The sequence below is a fragment of the Mus musculus genome, chromosome 6, assembly GCF_000001635.26.
Source record: "Mus musculus strain C57BL/6J chromosome 6, GRCm38.p6 C57BL/6J".
Lineage (NCBI taxonomy): Eukaryota > Metazoa > Chordata > Mammalia > Rodentia > Muridae > Mus > Mus musculus.
Genome location: NC_000072.6, coordinates 116415268 through 116430528, shown reverse-complemented (window position 1 = coordinate 116430528; position 15261 = coordinate 116415268). Strand labels below are relative to the sequence as shown.

General features: G+C 46.8%; 1 protein-coding gene and 1 long non-coding RNA gene across 2 annotated transcripts in view; one reads left to right on the top strand and one right to left on the bottom strand.

Annotated features, from left to right (window-relative positions):
- Alox5 (arachidonate 5-lipoxygenase) overlaps positions 1 to 15261 on the top strand; it is a 51108-nt gene that overhangs the window by 30650 nt on the left and 5197 nt on the right. Inside the window, exons 4-8 of the mRNA NM_009662.2 lie at positions 3264 to 3386; positions 6286 to 6392; positions 7214 to 7386; positions 10142 to 10288; positions 14952 to 15155. Coding sequence (NP_033792.1) covers positions 3264 to 3386; positions 6286 to 6392; positions 7214 to 7386; positions 10142 to 10288; positions 14952 to 15155 — 754 coding nt within the window. The remainder of the gene's footprint in view (positions 1 to 3263; positions 3387 to 6285; positions 6393 to 7213; positions 7387 to 10141; positions 10289 to 14951; positions 15156 to 15261) is intronic.
- Gm38880 overlaps positions 1 to 15261 on the bottom strand; it is a 35077-nt gene that overhangs the window by 17751 nt on the left and 2065 nt on the right. The window contains exon 2 of the long non-coding RNA XR_869387.2: positions 9810 to 15177. This is a non-coding gene — a long non-coding RNA (predicted gene, 38880). The remainder of the gene's footprint in view (positions 1 to 9809; positions 15178 to 15261) is intronic.

The following is a 15261-nucleotide window of genomic DNA, read 5'->3' as shown; positions in this document are numbered from 1 at the left end:
CACAGTGCCTCGGATACTGACAACACAGTGCCTCAGGTACTGACAGCACAGTGCCTCAGGTACTGACAGCACAGTGCCTCAGGTACTGGCAGCACAGTGCCTCAGGTACTGGCAGCACAGTGCCTCAGGTACTGGCAGCACAGTGCCTCAGGGACTGACAGCACAGTGCCTCGGATACTGACAAAGGTGCTTTCTCTCTTCCGGCTGCAAACAAGCCCAGTCTTCCTACTAACTCCCAAAGGTCAGGGACACTTCGAATTGTGGCCCACTTCTTATCAACTCTTGCCTGAATTCTGGATCAAAGTACCTCATATAGCACCTAGCCCTTCCGGGAAAACACATAAGTAAAGACTCCTCTTTGTTCCTCATTCTTCCTTCAACAGCAATCTGGGATTGAGTCCCCACTATGGTGGTCAGCAATATTGAAGGATCTGTTTACCTGAAACACATCTCAATGTTGTTTTTGTGTTATTTTTGTTTTCTTTTGTTTCTGAGATAGAGTCTCACTGTAGAGCCTTAGCTGGCCTGGAAGTAGCTCTGTAGAGCAGGCTGGCCTGAGACTCACAGAGACCCGTCTGGCTCTGCCTCTTGAGTGCTGGGATTAAAGTGCACCACTTGGATGGCTCTGCCTATCTATTTTTAAACCAGAACTCAAAGCTATGCACACAACTACACTCACATGTCCTCACACATATCATGTACACACAAGTTAACAATAAATATAATTTTAAAAATAAAATAATAAAATGTGAATGCTATTGTTGGAAACTAAGAAAGGGGGGCCTGGGGAAGAGGGGGAAAGGGAAAACCCACACCCCACCAGAGTTTTGCCTATTCTCTGGTCTGTCAGGCGTGGGAGAGCTGCTATCTACCTTCCACTCATCCCTGGGTGGGCATTCAAGCCTCTGACCCGCTCTTCGAGGGGGCTGCAAGGGGCAGCTCTACCTGGGATTCCCGGAGCTACCTTGCTAAAACCACCAGGGTTATGGGAGAGAGGGATGAGGGAAGAGGTTCCCAACACTGATGAGAGTGAGCACAGACATTCTATGGTTTTAGAGCTTTATTATAGAAAAGCAGGGGGGAAGAGAGAAGGAAGGGAGGGAGGGAGGGAGGGAGGGAGGGAGGGAGGGAGGGAGAGACAGAGAGAGAGAGAAGGCTAGAGAGAAAGAGTAAGAGGGAGAGAGGAGAGGAGAAGACAAAGAGAGAGGAGAGAAGACAAAGAGTGAGGAGAGAGTGGGTGAGAGTGGGGGTAAGAGGGAGACAAGTAAGAGAGACAAGTAAGAGAGCAAGCAGGGGCTAAGCAGCCCTTTAATGGTCTTTACTGTTGCTAAGTAACTGGGGAGGAGTTTAGCCTGAAGGTCAGAAGCTTAGGCCATTGCCTATGTGACTTCTAGCCATGCTTCTCTTGTGGGATCTGTGGGGGGGGGGGGGGTGGTAACTTAGGCAGGAGCCAGAGCATAAGGGAACGCTTACCGTGTCATGAAGGGGAATTATCACCCTTCAGGGTTCAGACCTCAGCTCGACTGGAGACCAGCCTGTCTATGCATAGCCCAATTCCCCACATGCTATCCCTGGTACACATGTTGCCTGGTACACTGGATCAATGAAAACTTTAGCTCCACTCAACCCTTTGAAGGCATTGCATCCTTTGAACTGCCAAGCATGAAGAGAAGAACATTTATGTCATTGCTGATAGTTGACTGGTGGGTGGTCATACAGTGGAGTCCCTCAATAACTGGCTTGCTCGTGGATGTGTATTGGAGACCCCTCTATTCATTTTTCCAAGTAAACAACATTGTACACTATTCTTATTTTTATGCTTATTAATGTACTTGTAAAGGTCACAGAAACAATAAAAATGGAAGGTTTTCATAAAGCTCGCTGAGGAGGGTCTAGAAGTTAGACGGATCTCTGATAGACAGTGGGACCACAAATAGAATTTTTCAATAAAAGGCAAACATCCAGCTTTTTCCTCACACTCTTGACCTGAAAAAGCCATAAAGGCCTGGAGAGTATTTCTCCCACCAGTAGGGCAGAAGGGCCCCCTGCTGGTGGACTGGCCAACAAATCGAAAGCCTGCTCAGGATATTTACCCTGAGACAAGGACCTATCAATCAGCCCTCTACTCTTTGTTCAAACTGATGAACCTTAAACTGGGGGAAGCACGTTCCTCAAAGACCCAGAAACCCCCAATTATGGAGGAGAGACTTGATTTCCGACAATGCTCTTGGACCTATAATATTTCAAACTCCACAAACTCATCAAAGTTTCAATCAGTCCATCAGTCCCATTTGTACACTCAGTTTCTTTCCAGGGATGTTCATTTCTAAGAGGGTCCCTGGGCTAGCCAGACACCAAGGAGAAGACGAGGAGTCTGCACCAGTGGGAGCACAAGGTCATGTTAAAGTGCTGAAGACTTCTTGATGCCCAAAACCTGCATCCCTAAAGGGAGCTTTAATGGCAAGGAAAATCGGGAATATCCATGAAAACTGAGCTCAGGGTGAATATTTCAGTGTTTAAGCAAAACTGATTTATTTTCTCTGTCCCAAATGAATGAACATGATTTTGTTTTCATTAGTTTGTTCTCAGAGAATGTTCAGTAAGTGTTCAATGCATGAAGGCTGTAAGAATTTAAACGTGCTCACTGGAGTTGGTGTCTGCTTCTCTCCAGAGGGAACAACTTTGGTTGTGGCTACCTCTAACCGGGCTGGAGGCCAGATGTTATAGGGGCATTCCCTCAGTGGTCTGCACCCAATGTTCTTTCTCACTTCCTTTAATGCCCTCTGATTCCACCGTGAAAACTATCTCCTTCCCCAACCACCACACACAGAATCAGGATGTGCATTGACCAAGCTGGCAGGACATTTGACACTGGCTGAGTGTGGCATAGGAGCCTTAAGCCCTCTTCCTTTGACTGTCTAGACAGACCCCTCTTGGGGGCTGGGGCTGTTCAAAGTCACCTGTATTAAGTGAGGTCTCTAGGATCTCCCTCGCTCCTTTCTATTCATGAGTGCACATCTGTTCCACTCACTAACTCTTTGGTATAAGCCAGTCTCATAGCTCTACTGTTGTGATCATGCCATGGCACAAATGTTTGCCATTCAGCATTGGAAAGATTCCTGGCACTTCCACTTATAGTGCATTGAGCTTATAATGGGAAATAGACCACCATATACAACTTTGTCTGCAACATGGCAGCCTCAGCTCAGGGGATAGCCAAAAGGGCCACCTCTAACATAGTGTTTTCACTTTTCTCATGCTAGATGGATGGAGTGGAACCCCGGCTTCCCTTTGAGTATTGATGCCAAATGCCACAAGGATCTGCCCCGAGATATCCAGTTTGATAGTGAAAAAGGAGTGGACTTTGTTCTGAACTACTCAAAAGCGTAAGTTTTAAGAACTTCAGGGTATGAGTGGCTCATCTGATAGCTGGGGATGGGAGAGTGTTAGGACTTCAGGACCACAAAGAAAGAGCACACCATTCCACCTCAAGTGTCTGGACCAGGAAAGCTGTACTCTTGATCAGAAGGGCAGCCATACACCAAGACAGACATTGTATTTGCTTATTCTAACTCAGGTAGTGTCTGTATTCTCCCCATTGACTGGGATCCAATTCACGGCCTTAATGAGCCAACCTGAACAGAATTGGTACACAAGAAATGAAGGAAGGGGAAAAGGGTCACTGATCCAGGTCATCAAATGCCTAGAATACAGCAATGGACCTTGGTGTAAATAAAGATTTCGTTGGGGAAGGGGAAATTAAAGCATTTCCATAGAAGTCCAAGGTTATTTGGGGAGGGATGGTAAAATGAGTTTAATTCCTTGTCCTGAAGGCAAGTTGTAGAGCATCTGATAGAAAAGACTCGTATTTGTTCTTTCTTATAGTAGGAAAGGCCTTTTTTATAGGACTTGGGCTGGGGGAGCAGTTCAGCTGAACACCATTCCCCATGCGTTTGCTCTACCCAGGCCAGGAGGTAGTCTCTCATCGAACAGTTGCAAGATGACTTATATCTAAACAGCCTTGACCCAAAAGTCTTCTAGCACCTACAGCCCCGTGCTTTCAGCTAAAAGCAGAGGCTGTTCTTACTTACAACACTCCATCTCCACTTCCAGTTCACTCCTGTGGCCAGTCCATCAGAAGATGGAGTCCAGACTGATGCCAAGAGGCAGGTTCCACAGTAACAGTGACTCAGATGACACTGTTGGTCCCATGACTTAGATTCTTGTTCATTTGTCTTAAGGACCCCATGAAGTAGGCATATGTGTTTATCACTGTTCTGGTGCTGTGAAGAGACACTAAGACCAAAGCAATTCTTATAAAAGAAAGCATTTAAGTGGGAGCTTGCTCACAGTTCCAGAGGTTAAGTTCATTATCATCCTGGTGGGGAGCACGGTGGCACACACGATGCTGGAGAAGTAGCTCAGAACTTTACATGCTGAACCACAGGCAGACACAGAGAAAGACCTGGATCAGGTGTAGGCTTTTGAAACCTCAAAGCCCAACCCCAGTTTCCTCCAACAAGGACACATCTATTCCAACAAGGCAACATCTCCTAATCCTTTTAATCCTTTCAAATAGGCCCATTCCCTGATGACTAAGCATTCAAATATAGGAGCCTATGGGGGCCATCCAAGCACCATAGGACATATTGTCCTCTCTGCAGTTGAGGAACCGAGAAGGAATAAGAAGGTTGAGGACCTTGCCTAAAGTCCTTTGCTAATAAACAACAGAGACACTCAACTCTGGGTTACATGTCTGCACTAGAGTTGCTGCAGGATGCCAGCACAACCATGGATACTCTGTCAAAGAGTAGACTCTTTCAGCACCAGACCAAGGTTAGCAAGGACACCTTTGATGTTATACTTTGACTCTTAGAGAACTTTTATACTCATACAAACCTAGAAAACCCTAAACTCTTGAAGCCCAACTGAGCCTTATACTCCCCCAGGAACTTTTAGCACTTCCCAGCACACAGCACATCCACAGACAAGTCTCAGAGAGAAGGACTTGGCTACCTACACACCCAACAGGCAGCCAGGGCTGAGGACCACAAATCAGTCTGCTCCATCTGGGTGTTTTCACAGCTATTGTTGGTCATTTCTAGGTAAGGAAATCAAGAGTCCAGTGGGTTAAGATAAAGTAATTTACATATATATATTCCCATACATAAATAGATGATTTATATATAAACTAACTCTGGTGACCTGAATGAGAAATGACCCTGTAAGCTTGAGTATATGAACACTTAGTACCCAGTTGGTGCTGGCTTTAGAGGCATGAAGGATGCAAGAATGAAGGGATTGTGGAGTCTTCCCCCATGGTTTTAGAAAGCCACTAAGGCAAGGCACTGTGTGGTACGGATGTCCCTGTGTGAAGACCACAAGAGCAAGAGGCTCTGAGAGGCTATTGATCAAGCTATACAAGTGTGGCCTTGGCTGCAGTGGAGACACCAAGAGATTGGAGGTGTCAGAGCTGAGAGATACATACATAGGAGAGCTGCTCACATAGATTGGAATCAGCCAAAGAGAGAAATATATGTTGTAGTCAGCAAAGTTGGAAGGGAAGAGCCATTTAAGCCCTTTGACAATAGGCATAGGGCTAAAGGATTTGGAGTGTGCCCTGCTGGGTTTCAGTCTTGCTTTCATCCAGTATTTCCTCTCTATTCCTGCTTTCCTCTCTTGTGGAACGGTAATGTATATTCTTTGTGGAAGTATGTAGTTTTTTTTTTTAAATGGGGGTTATAATTAAGAGATTGCCTAGAGTCTCAGAAGAGACTTTAACACAGAACTGAGCTTGCAAGACTCTGGGGACATCTGCAGTTGGACTAAAAGATTTTGAATTATGATATGGCACAAACCTACAGGGAACCAGGAGTTGAGTGTGGTTTAAGTGAGAAATGTCTATAGAACTGGCGTAGGTAATATTTGGTGCTCTATTTGGGAAAGTTTAGGACGGGCAGCCTTGCTGCAGAAAGAATGAACTAGGGGCAGGTTTTTAAAGTTTAAAGTCTTGCCCCATTTATCATTTGTGCTCTGCAAAGGAATGAATGAACACATGCAGAGGTGGGATTCAGAGACATTCCAGAGGGCATAGGCCTGGTCTCTTACACAGCTGGGGTGCAGTAGGAAGAGCGTCTGCCACAGGATAAGTTCTATCCTGGTCCCACAAGGCCAGCACCTACCTCTTGGAACTGCCTGGGCTATGAGGAGGTTCCCAAGTATGAAGTAAAAACACTCTGCGATGGCATAGTGGGTGGGCAAGGTGACCTGTCCCCTGGTTTGCAGGATGGAGAACCTGTTCATCAACCGCTTCATGCACATGTTCCAGTCTTCCTGGCACGACTTTGCTGACTTTGAGAAAATCTTCGTCAAAATCAGCAACACTATATCTGGTAAGAGGGTTCTGTGGACGGGAGAGTTTATTTTTCTGTCTGAGACTTGCAAACATCCAACCCATGCACCCCCTCGACATCATCTCACCAGAAGTGTCAAGGCCAATGGGACTTTTTCTTTACATACATAAATCATTTGTGGCTCTTCTGCTCAGACCCGAGGCAGGACTGGGCTACATCAACCTAGCATTGGAGGCTGAAATGATGGCTGAGCAATTCTGCTCTTGCAAAAGACTCAAGTGCAGTTTCAAACATCCACACTGGGTGGCTCACAACCACCACTAACTTCAGCTACAGGGCATCCAAAGTCTCTGGTCTCTGGAGACACATGTGCATGAGTGTGTGTGTGTGCTCACACACACACACACACACACACACACACACACACACACACACACTTAATAGTAGTAAAAACAAAATTTACAGCAATGGGGTCCTTAAGACCAAAGTTCATTTAGTTGGAGCCCTGGCACTGTCCTGGACAGTAATAGATGGAGAGTCATGACAGCCATCACTCTTCCAAGAGGCAGGAATGGTTAAAGATGCTGACCTCAGAACAAGGGATCAACATTCTCCCCTCTCTTTTCATGCTGGGCGGAAGGACCGGAAACCTTGAGAAGAGCAAGTGCCTGGAAATCTTACTGTTCACTAAGGCATAGCTCTAGGAAAACTAGCTCTATAGCCTGACTCAGCAATGAGTAGGGACACAGCAAGTAGGGACATGGCAAGTGAGAAGATCCCGATACCTACAAAGATTTGTCCTCCTGCAGGATCGTGGGATCCTGCCCAGCGGTCCTATCTAGAGGTCATTCTCTCCACAGAGCGAGTCAAGAACCACTGGCAGGAAGACCTCATGTTTGGCTACCAGTTCCTGAATGGCTGCAACCCAGTACTCATCAAGCGCTGCACAGCGTTGCCCCCGAAGCTCCCAGTGACCACAGAGATGGTGGAGTGCAGCCTAGAGCGGCAGCTCAGTTTAGAACAGGAAGTACAGGTAGGCCAGCTTGCTGAAGACCTAGTCTTTCCACAGTAGCCACTTCCTGCTGTCCAATGCTTGCTGGTCCCCAGACTTTTACTGGCTTGTCTGGTTGATTGATTGTGTGAAATCAGTAGTTTCTTCATTTTTCTGGCTGCAGCATCCAGGAGGATCTTGGGCACTGTGCAAGCCACATGCAGTCACAGGAGGGGCTGCATCTACACAATCCTCACATCTGCAAACACAGTGTCAGTGTTGTGTTCAATGTCCATATCAATAATTACTTGACATTCCCTGTGATAGGTGTGTTCTACACATAGTCACCCAACTGTCATCTGCTTTGCAAAGGTGAGGAAACTAGAGAAAGAAGTAGACTTTGTGTAGGTAGAACTTACTGCTAATTAGAAACATAGGCACTACCTGTCCCTCACACACTTTCCCAAGCCAGTCTTTCCTGACTTTCACTTGCAGGCTCAAGCCCTCATCCCCAGTTCCAAGGCTGATCTTGTCTTGAGTCGGATAGAGTTTAAACCAAATCGGCTTGCATCTGATGGAATCTTCCAGGCATTACCGTGCTAGATTTTATTTTGCTTGCTGAGAGTCCCAACAACCCTCAGCATACTCCCATCTCCCCATTGCAGCTAGCACCACTGGGCCTCCATCTCCAGCTGTTCATGTAACCTCCATTGCCTCTGTTCACCCTGTCTAGGTACCCAGCCCACATGGAGACTCCAAACACATACCATTCAGGCCTAACTTCCTGCCTACATGACTTTGGGGGTTACTTAACCAACTGAAGTTGGGGTCCTGATCCACATGGAAAGTCCTTCCCCACTCATCAGGACCTTCATGGGATCTGACATATTTCTAGGCATGCAGACAGCCAGCAACAACAACTCCTTACACCCACCCCATGCACAGAAATAAGCATGTCTTAGAACTAAGAGGGACCTAAACCTCTGCAATTGCCCCTAGCTACCCAGAAGTAGGACCTTGCCTGTTCTCCAAGACAAGCCCCCTACCAACTCCAGGGGAGGTGGCTTATGGGTTATCTTCACTTTGAGCTGACCCATCAAACACATGATAGTGATGATGTTCTGCTGTGGTTTAGATCATGAGGCAATAATCTAACAATCTAACAGCCACTCCTGATTAGACTCAGACTGACTACCTTGTCTCTTATACTGTCACCAACTAACACACCAGAACAGTTCACAGGGCCCTCCATCATTCTTGACACCTTTCTTTGACAGCCTCAGTGACATGTTAAACACCAAGCCCACGAGTTGCTTTGTTTACAGTATTGAGAAGTGGCCCCAGAGCCTCACATGTCTTAGAAAGCCCTCTTCCACTGAGCTATATTACCAACCCCTAAATATTTTTTAAAAATATTTTCCAGTGAAATTTGGTTTTGGAACATGATTGGAAGAACCTTTCAAGGACCCTTTTCCCCCCATATATGCAGAGAGTAGCCCCCCCCCCCCATCTCTTCCTTTCCAGGAGAACCCTGTCCTGGATGACAATGGCTAGTTTGCCCAGTGTTGAACTTGATCTAAATGAAGTCCTCCAGCTGCATCTGCATGTCTGACTTCTCCTCTCTCACTCTCAGAGTGGTCTTTCCGCTTCTTTCCTGAGCATTAAGCAGCTTTCAGGCACAATGAACCTGAGTCAGTTGTGGCCAGTCTTTCATTTTAGCTTTGAAAATAATTAGAAAGCAGAAAATAAATATGTAAGCCAGCTTTGGAGCTGGAGAACCAGACCCATGCATTCTGAATTCCATTTGTACCCAAAGCTTTAGGGTAAAAGCCTGGGTTCCCGAGGCCCAGATAGACTAGGTTTGGCCACCCAGCCCCACACACAAACAAAAGAGATAGGTAGAAAGGGAAAAAACAGAGATTTAATCAATATGGACACACAGGGGGAAGAGATAATGAGGTCCAGTGACCCCCTAAATCCATCTTGGGGCACTGTCATGAGTTTTAAGTTTAAATAGAAGAAGTTCTGGCCTAGGGGACAAGATGTGGCTAAATAAGAAGTCCCAGTCTTTTTGACCTATTTTTTGATACTGCAAGTATCAAACAATAGCAAGTCTTCATTACTGATTGAACATACGGATCTAGTTTCCACAAGATTACTTCTGCCCCAGGCTCTGTAGTATTGCTATCCTGGTACAAGTGTGTGTGTGTGTGTGTGTGTGTATCTGTCTGTCTGTCCTGGTAGGTGTTACCTGTTTACCTGTTTCTGGGACACAAGACTGTGACATATTTTAAATTTTTGCAGCAAATATTTTGGTTCAAATAAACCTCTGAACCATGAAGGAGGAAGCTCAGAACTTCTGTTCTATATGATACATGAATGGATCACTGCAGAAACATTCCTGTGTTGAATGTAAATGTAAAATGTATTATGTTAATATACTGCAGGAGAGAATGAGGGCTTACCTTTGTACCCTTGGCCTTGAAGAGAGGAAAGTAGGTTAGACAGACTCTTCCAGTGACCAGCAGGCTGACTTGCAGAGTCTGCAGGGGTGTGACAAAGGCAGGAGTAGCAGGCTGTCGTCCTGCATTTAGTTACTACGTGGTCACATGAAGAATCGTCCACTCTTACTAAAACAGTTTCTAGTGTTTGTTACACACCAAGTTACAGGGAAGGTGCGTGCATGTGGGTGTGGTGCACATGTCCTGAAGACCGTCAGTCACATCCCACCCCTGGCCTGGCTCCCGGGTCCGTTTCTGCTTCAAGTAGCTTGAATATATTTGGCTGCCTCCTGCAGGAAGGGAACATTTTCATCGTTGATTACGAGCTACTGGATGGCATCGATGCTAACAAAACTGACCCCTGTACACACCAGTTCCTGGCTGCCCCCATCTGCCTGCTATATAAGAACCTAGCCAACAAGATTGTTCCCATTGCCATCCAGGTAGGTGGCTGCTCAGCCCCAGCCCTTCTGTACGACTTGTACCTCTAGGGCTATGTGTGTGTGTGTGTGTGGTGGGGGTTCTGGGGCAGCACCATCCACTCCACTGAGAGGCACCAGAAGCTCTCACTCCAGCTTTCCCTGGGGTGGGGGAGAAAAATGAGCTACTGGGGGTCGCTGCTGCCATGAGAAGGCTGTCCACACCACGGCAGACAGTGCCTTTCCCAGGTACCTTTGAGACATTCCCTACTGAGGCTAAGCACTGGGGAGGGCTTGTCCTGCAGTGACCTGCTTTTCCTCCTACCACCTCCTGACGACTGTTTCCAAATTGACATGCCCACACAAGCCAGATGGGTGAAGCTAGGGGTGAAGTTGCAAACAGAAGCCACTGAGCTGTGTCGGAGACCTCACCAGTCCTGGAACATTGTCTTCCATACAAGTAGATTCTTGCAGCCCCGAGGACAGTGGAGGGCCACGGGAGCAGTCTCATGGGGATGGAAAGTCTGTGACACTGGGTAATGGGAATAATATCAGTGATATGCTGGTGTCTACACAGTCTAAAAGCCTTTGCCTGGGAAAGCTTAGAAATCATGAAAACTGCTGTATGTTAAGTGCCTAAGAACAGACACTATGCTTGAGCTTGGCCAAAAGACCAAGAAGCGGTAAAACTGTGACACATTTTAAATTTTCCAGCAACTGTATTAGTTTCAAATAGACCTCTGAACCAGAGGAGAAGTAGTTTAGAGCTTTTGTTCTGTTCAATATGATTCCCGAATGGGTCACTGCAGAAACATCTCTGTGTTGACTGTAGATATAAAATACCTTCTGTTGTCTCAGACCTGGAGGAGGGACTTGGCACATAAAGAAGCGTGTATATCGCTGGCATCCTAAATATTCTGGATCCTGGAGCCTATGATCATTGGGTCTCACACAGCATCTGTCTCCATTTGTGTAACTGTCACCTTACTGCTCTCAACCATCTTACCCATGCAAGGAGACTAAGGTACAGGTGCTCATAGTTAGCCAGCCACGGAGCTGAAATTCAAGCCAGCTGTCTCAAGCCTGAAGTTTAACTTATGTTTATAATCCCAGGCTGTCGGTTCAAGGACAGCCTGGGCTACAGAGTGGTGCCCAGTGTCAATTTGTTTAACTAATTAATCAAATCAGTTAGCTGCATATCTATACCCCCACCCCTCTGCACTCCAGGAGTCCTGAGCCTATTATCAGAGAAAGCTCTATGTGTAAGAAGCTGAAGCATCAAATGAAGGCACAGGGGATGTGGGAAATCACCACTGAAAGATGCCAGGAGAGGGATGGATTACCACTGACAGGTGTTCTGAAATAGCATGTCCCAGACATGTATTTATTAGAGCCAGAGGCCTGGCTCAAATCTCAGCTCTTTCCATTGTTAGCAGGAATTAGGCATTGGACAAGCCACAGGACATGGTTAACCCTTTCTCTATAGCTGCCCAGGAGAATTAATGCACCCCAGGGCAGTGGTAGCTGCAGTTACTGGGACAACCCTTGAACAGGGCCCACAGCTGCTGTAACAGATGGATTCTAGGCTGGGCTGTAAGAAGGCCCATGGGTCTCCGTGTTGAGGCTGGCAAGGCCAGGACAATTGAAAGCAGTGCTGAGAGGTTCTCTGCCAAGACTGAACTGAACCAGCCTTTTTGAGGATCAACAGAGCAACATGCTAGAGGATGGAGATCATGGTTCTGGCTTGGGTGTGAGGCTGCAGACAGACAGAACATAGGAGAGGTTGAGGGGATGGGACCGTGTCCAAAGCAGGAAACACTACAGCACTGTACACCTTCAAAGAGGACTGCATCTGCTCTCAGCTGACTTGGCCCTTCCCAGGGCTAGTACCAAAGCAGAAAAGCAAAACATGGAATATGGATGATATCAGCTCATTTATGCAAAAATGAATGCAAGAACACAGCATGCCACAAACCATATGCTTTACATGGGTAGACATTGGTGTTGGCTTGGTGAGACACAGGACACAGGGTCACCACGCTGCATACAGAACAGGTTGGAGATAGTAAGGATAGGTCTAAGTTCCTCATAATAAGGTTCTGTTTATGAAAAGTAAACACAAATACACACATATGCAAAGACCTAGGGAAGCAGCGACCTCTTGTGGCTGGACAAGAGGTACATTCTCACTAGTTCTTGGACTCTTCTGTAAATGCTGGAGTAGTTTACAATAATAATCATATATTATTTTCTACTCAGAAACAAAAGATGGCCTCCTTCAAAAGCATTTAAAATAATGCAAGCACGTTGTCCTGGGCATATTCTAGAAGAGCTGGGACAAGGACAAGTCTGGAGGGGTGGGAGGAGGTGTGGCATGCTCTGTATAAAAGCTCACCATGGGAGCCCCTGTGTGGCATGGTCAGACAGAGAGGAAGGAACTGCAGGGTGATGGAGTTACAGCAGGCAAAGCAACAGAGCATCCCTACTTAGCTCCATCCAGACCTCTGTGTGGCCTGGAGAGAGGCTGAGTCACTCAGAACCTCACACTTTATCTCTTTGCAAAATAGGAAGGATGAGGAAGAACTGTTGGTCAGGCTGTGGTGAGGATTTTGTGATGACACATACGTCAAACCTTACGACACAGCAGAAAGTCTCTGGACTCAGTGCCTGAGGATACCTGAGTAGGACAGGTGGCCCGTGTGCTCTAGGAAGCAGGCCACAGGGTGGCTGTCTGTGGGCCACACAGCTATGGAAACAGAGCGATCACTGTGAGGAGCAGTCCTCTGAGAACCTTGCTCACTAGGACCCTCTGGAAACGGCAAGCCTGTTGTCCTCTGAGGACACATGTGCTGACTTCTGACTTAAACCTGATCACTTAAGGAATCTGAAATTCTCTCCTAAAGGTAGAGGACAAATCCATTAGCGAACAAGTGGGAAGGATACTGTGGGGGTCAGGAGTGTCTCCCTGGCCTCCTTGCTCATCCTCAGGCGGTAGGGGAGAGCTGCTTCCCTAGTAGTCCTGCCACCTCCCCCACAGCACAGTGGCTTAGGAAGCTTAGGACGCAGTACTCCTTGCTCTGGTGTTCTCGAGACGCACTTAATCCAAACCAAGACCCGGAGTAAATTCTTAGTGTCCATAACCCAAAGACTTAGAAGAAGAGTAAAAGAATGAAACCTGCCAGGACTATTTCAGAATGGTTTTGTGTTGTAGAAAAGTGGGTGAGGCAAGGAGCTAAAGGGGTCTGCAACCCTATAGGTGGAACAACAATATGAACTAACCAGTACCCCCGGAGCTCGTGTCTCTAGCTGCATATGTAGCAGAAGACGGCCTAGTCGGCCATCATTGGGAAGAGAGGCCCCTTGGTCTTGCAAACTTTATATGCCTCAGTACAGGGGAATGCCAGGGCCAAGAAGTGGGAGTGGGGGGGGGAGTGGGGGGAGGGTCTGGGGGACTTTTGGGATAGCATTTGAAATGTAAATGAAGAAAATACCTAATTAAAAAATAAATAAATAAAATTCTCAAAGATTAAAAAAGAAAGAAAGAAAGAAAAGTAAAGAAAAGAAAAGTGGGTGAGGTAAATATTTTACCCTGGGGTTACGTATTTCTTTTTTCTTTTAAAAAATATGGCTGACTAAAAAAAAAAAAATGTAATTTAAAAAAAGGTGGCCTCCTAGAAATTTGAATTTGTGCTGCTTGCATTATATTTCTATTGGCTAGTGCTACTTTGGATGGAGAGACAAATCAGAAAGGTGCTTATAACCTCTCTAATGAAAACAACTTAAGGAAGGGAGAGTTATTTTGGTGCTCAGTTTAAGGGAATACAGTCCATCGCAGAGGGTGAGGCATGGCTGTAGAAATAGGAAGTGGTTGGTTCCATTCATAATCAGGAAGCAAATAGACAGGAAGTGGGGCCAGTATGTGGAACCTCCAAGCCCAAGTCTCCTGCTCCTAAAAGTTCCAAATCTTCCAAAACAGCACTGCCAGCTAGCGATCAAGTGTTCAAACACACGAGCCTACCGGGACATCACATTTAAACCGCAAAACCATCTTCCAGATTAGTTAGGGGGGTGCAGCTAACTCTGCTCAGGGGCCTTATCTTTCTGGCTTTAAAGAAATGAGTTTTTAAAGAACAGATAACAAATTTCTTTACATTTTAGAGAAAAATCACATGACCCAAGCAAGGAAACTGGAAATGCAAACGCAAGCTGGGCCCCTGGGTACCTGGTTTCAGAGTTAGGGCTCAGAGCAGGGCTCCAGCAGCAAATCCTGATTTGCAGCTGGAGCAAAAGGGAACTGGGCAGCATGCAGCCCCAGCCTTGGTCCAGAAGGAGCACGGCACTCAAGGTCAGGGTGTCTGTCAGGGAGGAGGATGGAGGGCACTGCTGAGCAGAAGTGGTAAGCTGGAGGATGCCAGGCTCTGGGGAGGGCACAGGTCACCGACCCTTGCAGCTGCTCGCTCCTTCCCCGAGGTCTGTACCACTGTCCTCAAGTTACAGACAAGGAACCTACAGCTCACAAACAGGTCAAAAGACATGTCACTAGGGCCCTCCACCACTCCCCACGTGCTTTTTGTGATCTGAAAGTCATGGCCGGTTGATGTTTGCTTTCTTGTGGAACTTCCCCAGAGTTCTCCCACAGCTCCCAATGAGAAATAAAGTGGAGCGTTCTCTTTCTCTAATGCACCAGCTCAACCAAACCCCTGGAGAGAGTAACCCAATCTTCCTCCCTACGGATTCAAAGTACGACTGGCTTTTGGCCAAAATCTGGGTGCGTTCCAGTGACTTCCACGTCCATCAAACGATCACCCACCTTCTGCGCACGCATCTGGTGTCTGAGGTGTTTGGTATCGCCATGTACCGCCAGCTGCCTGCTGTGCATCCCCTTTTCAAGGTACAACCAGCCAGGGCTCCACCTACAAGGAAAGATTATCTAGGAGAGTAGCTGGCATCCCAGGGTGTGTGCGAGTGGAGTGGTGATAGCTAGGAGTAGGTTGCAA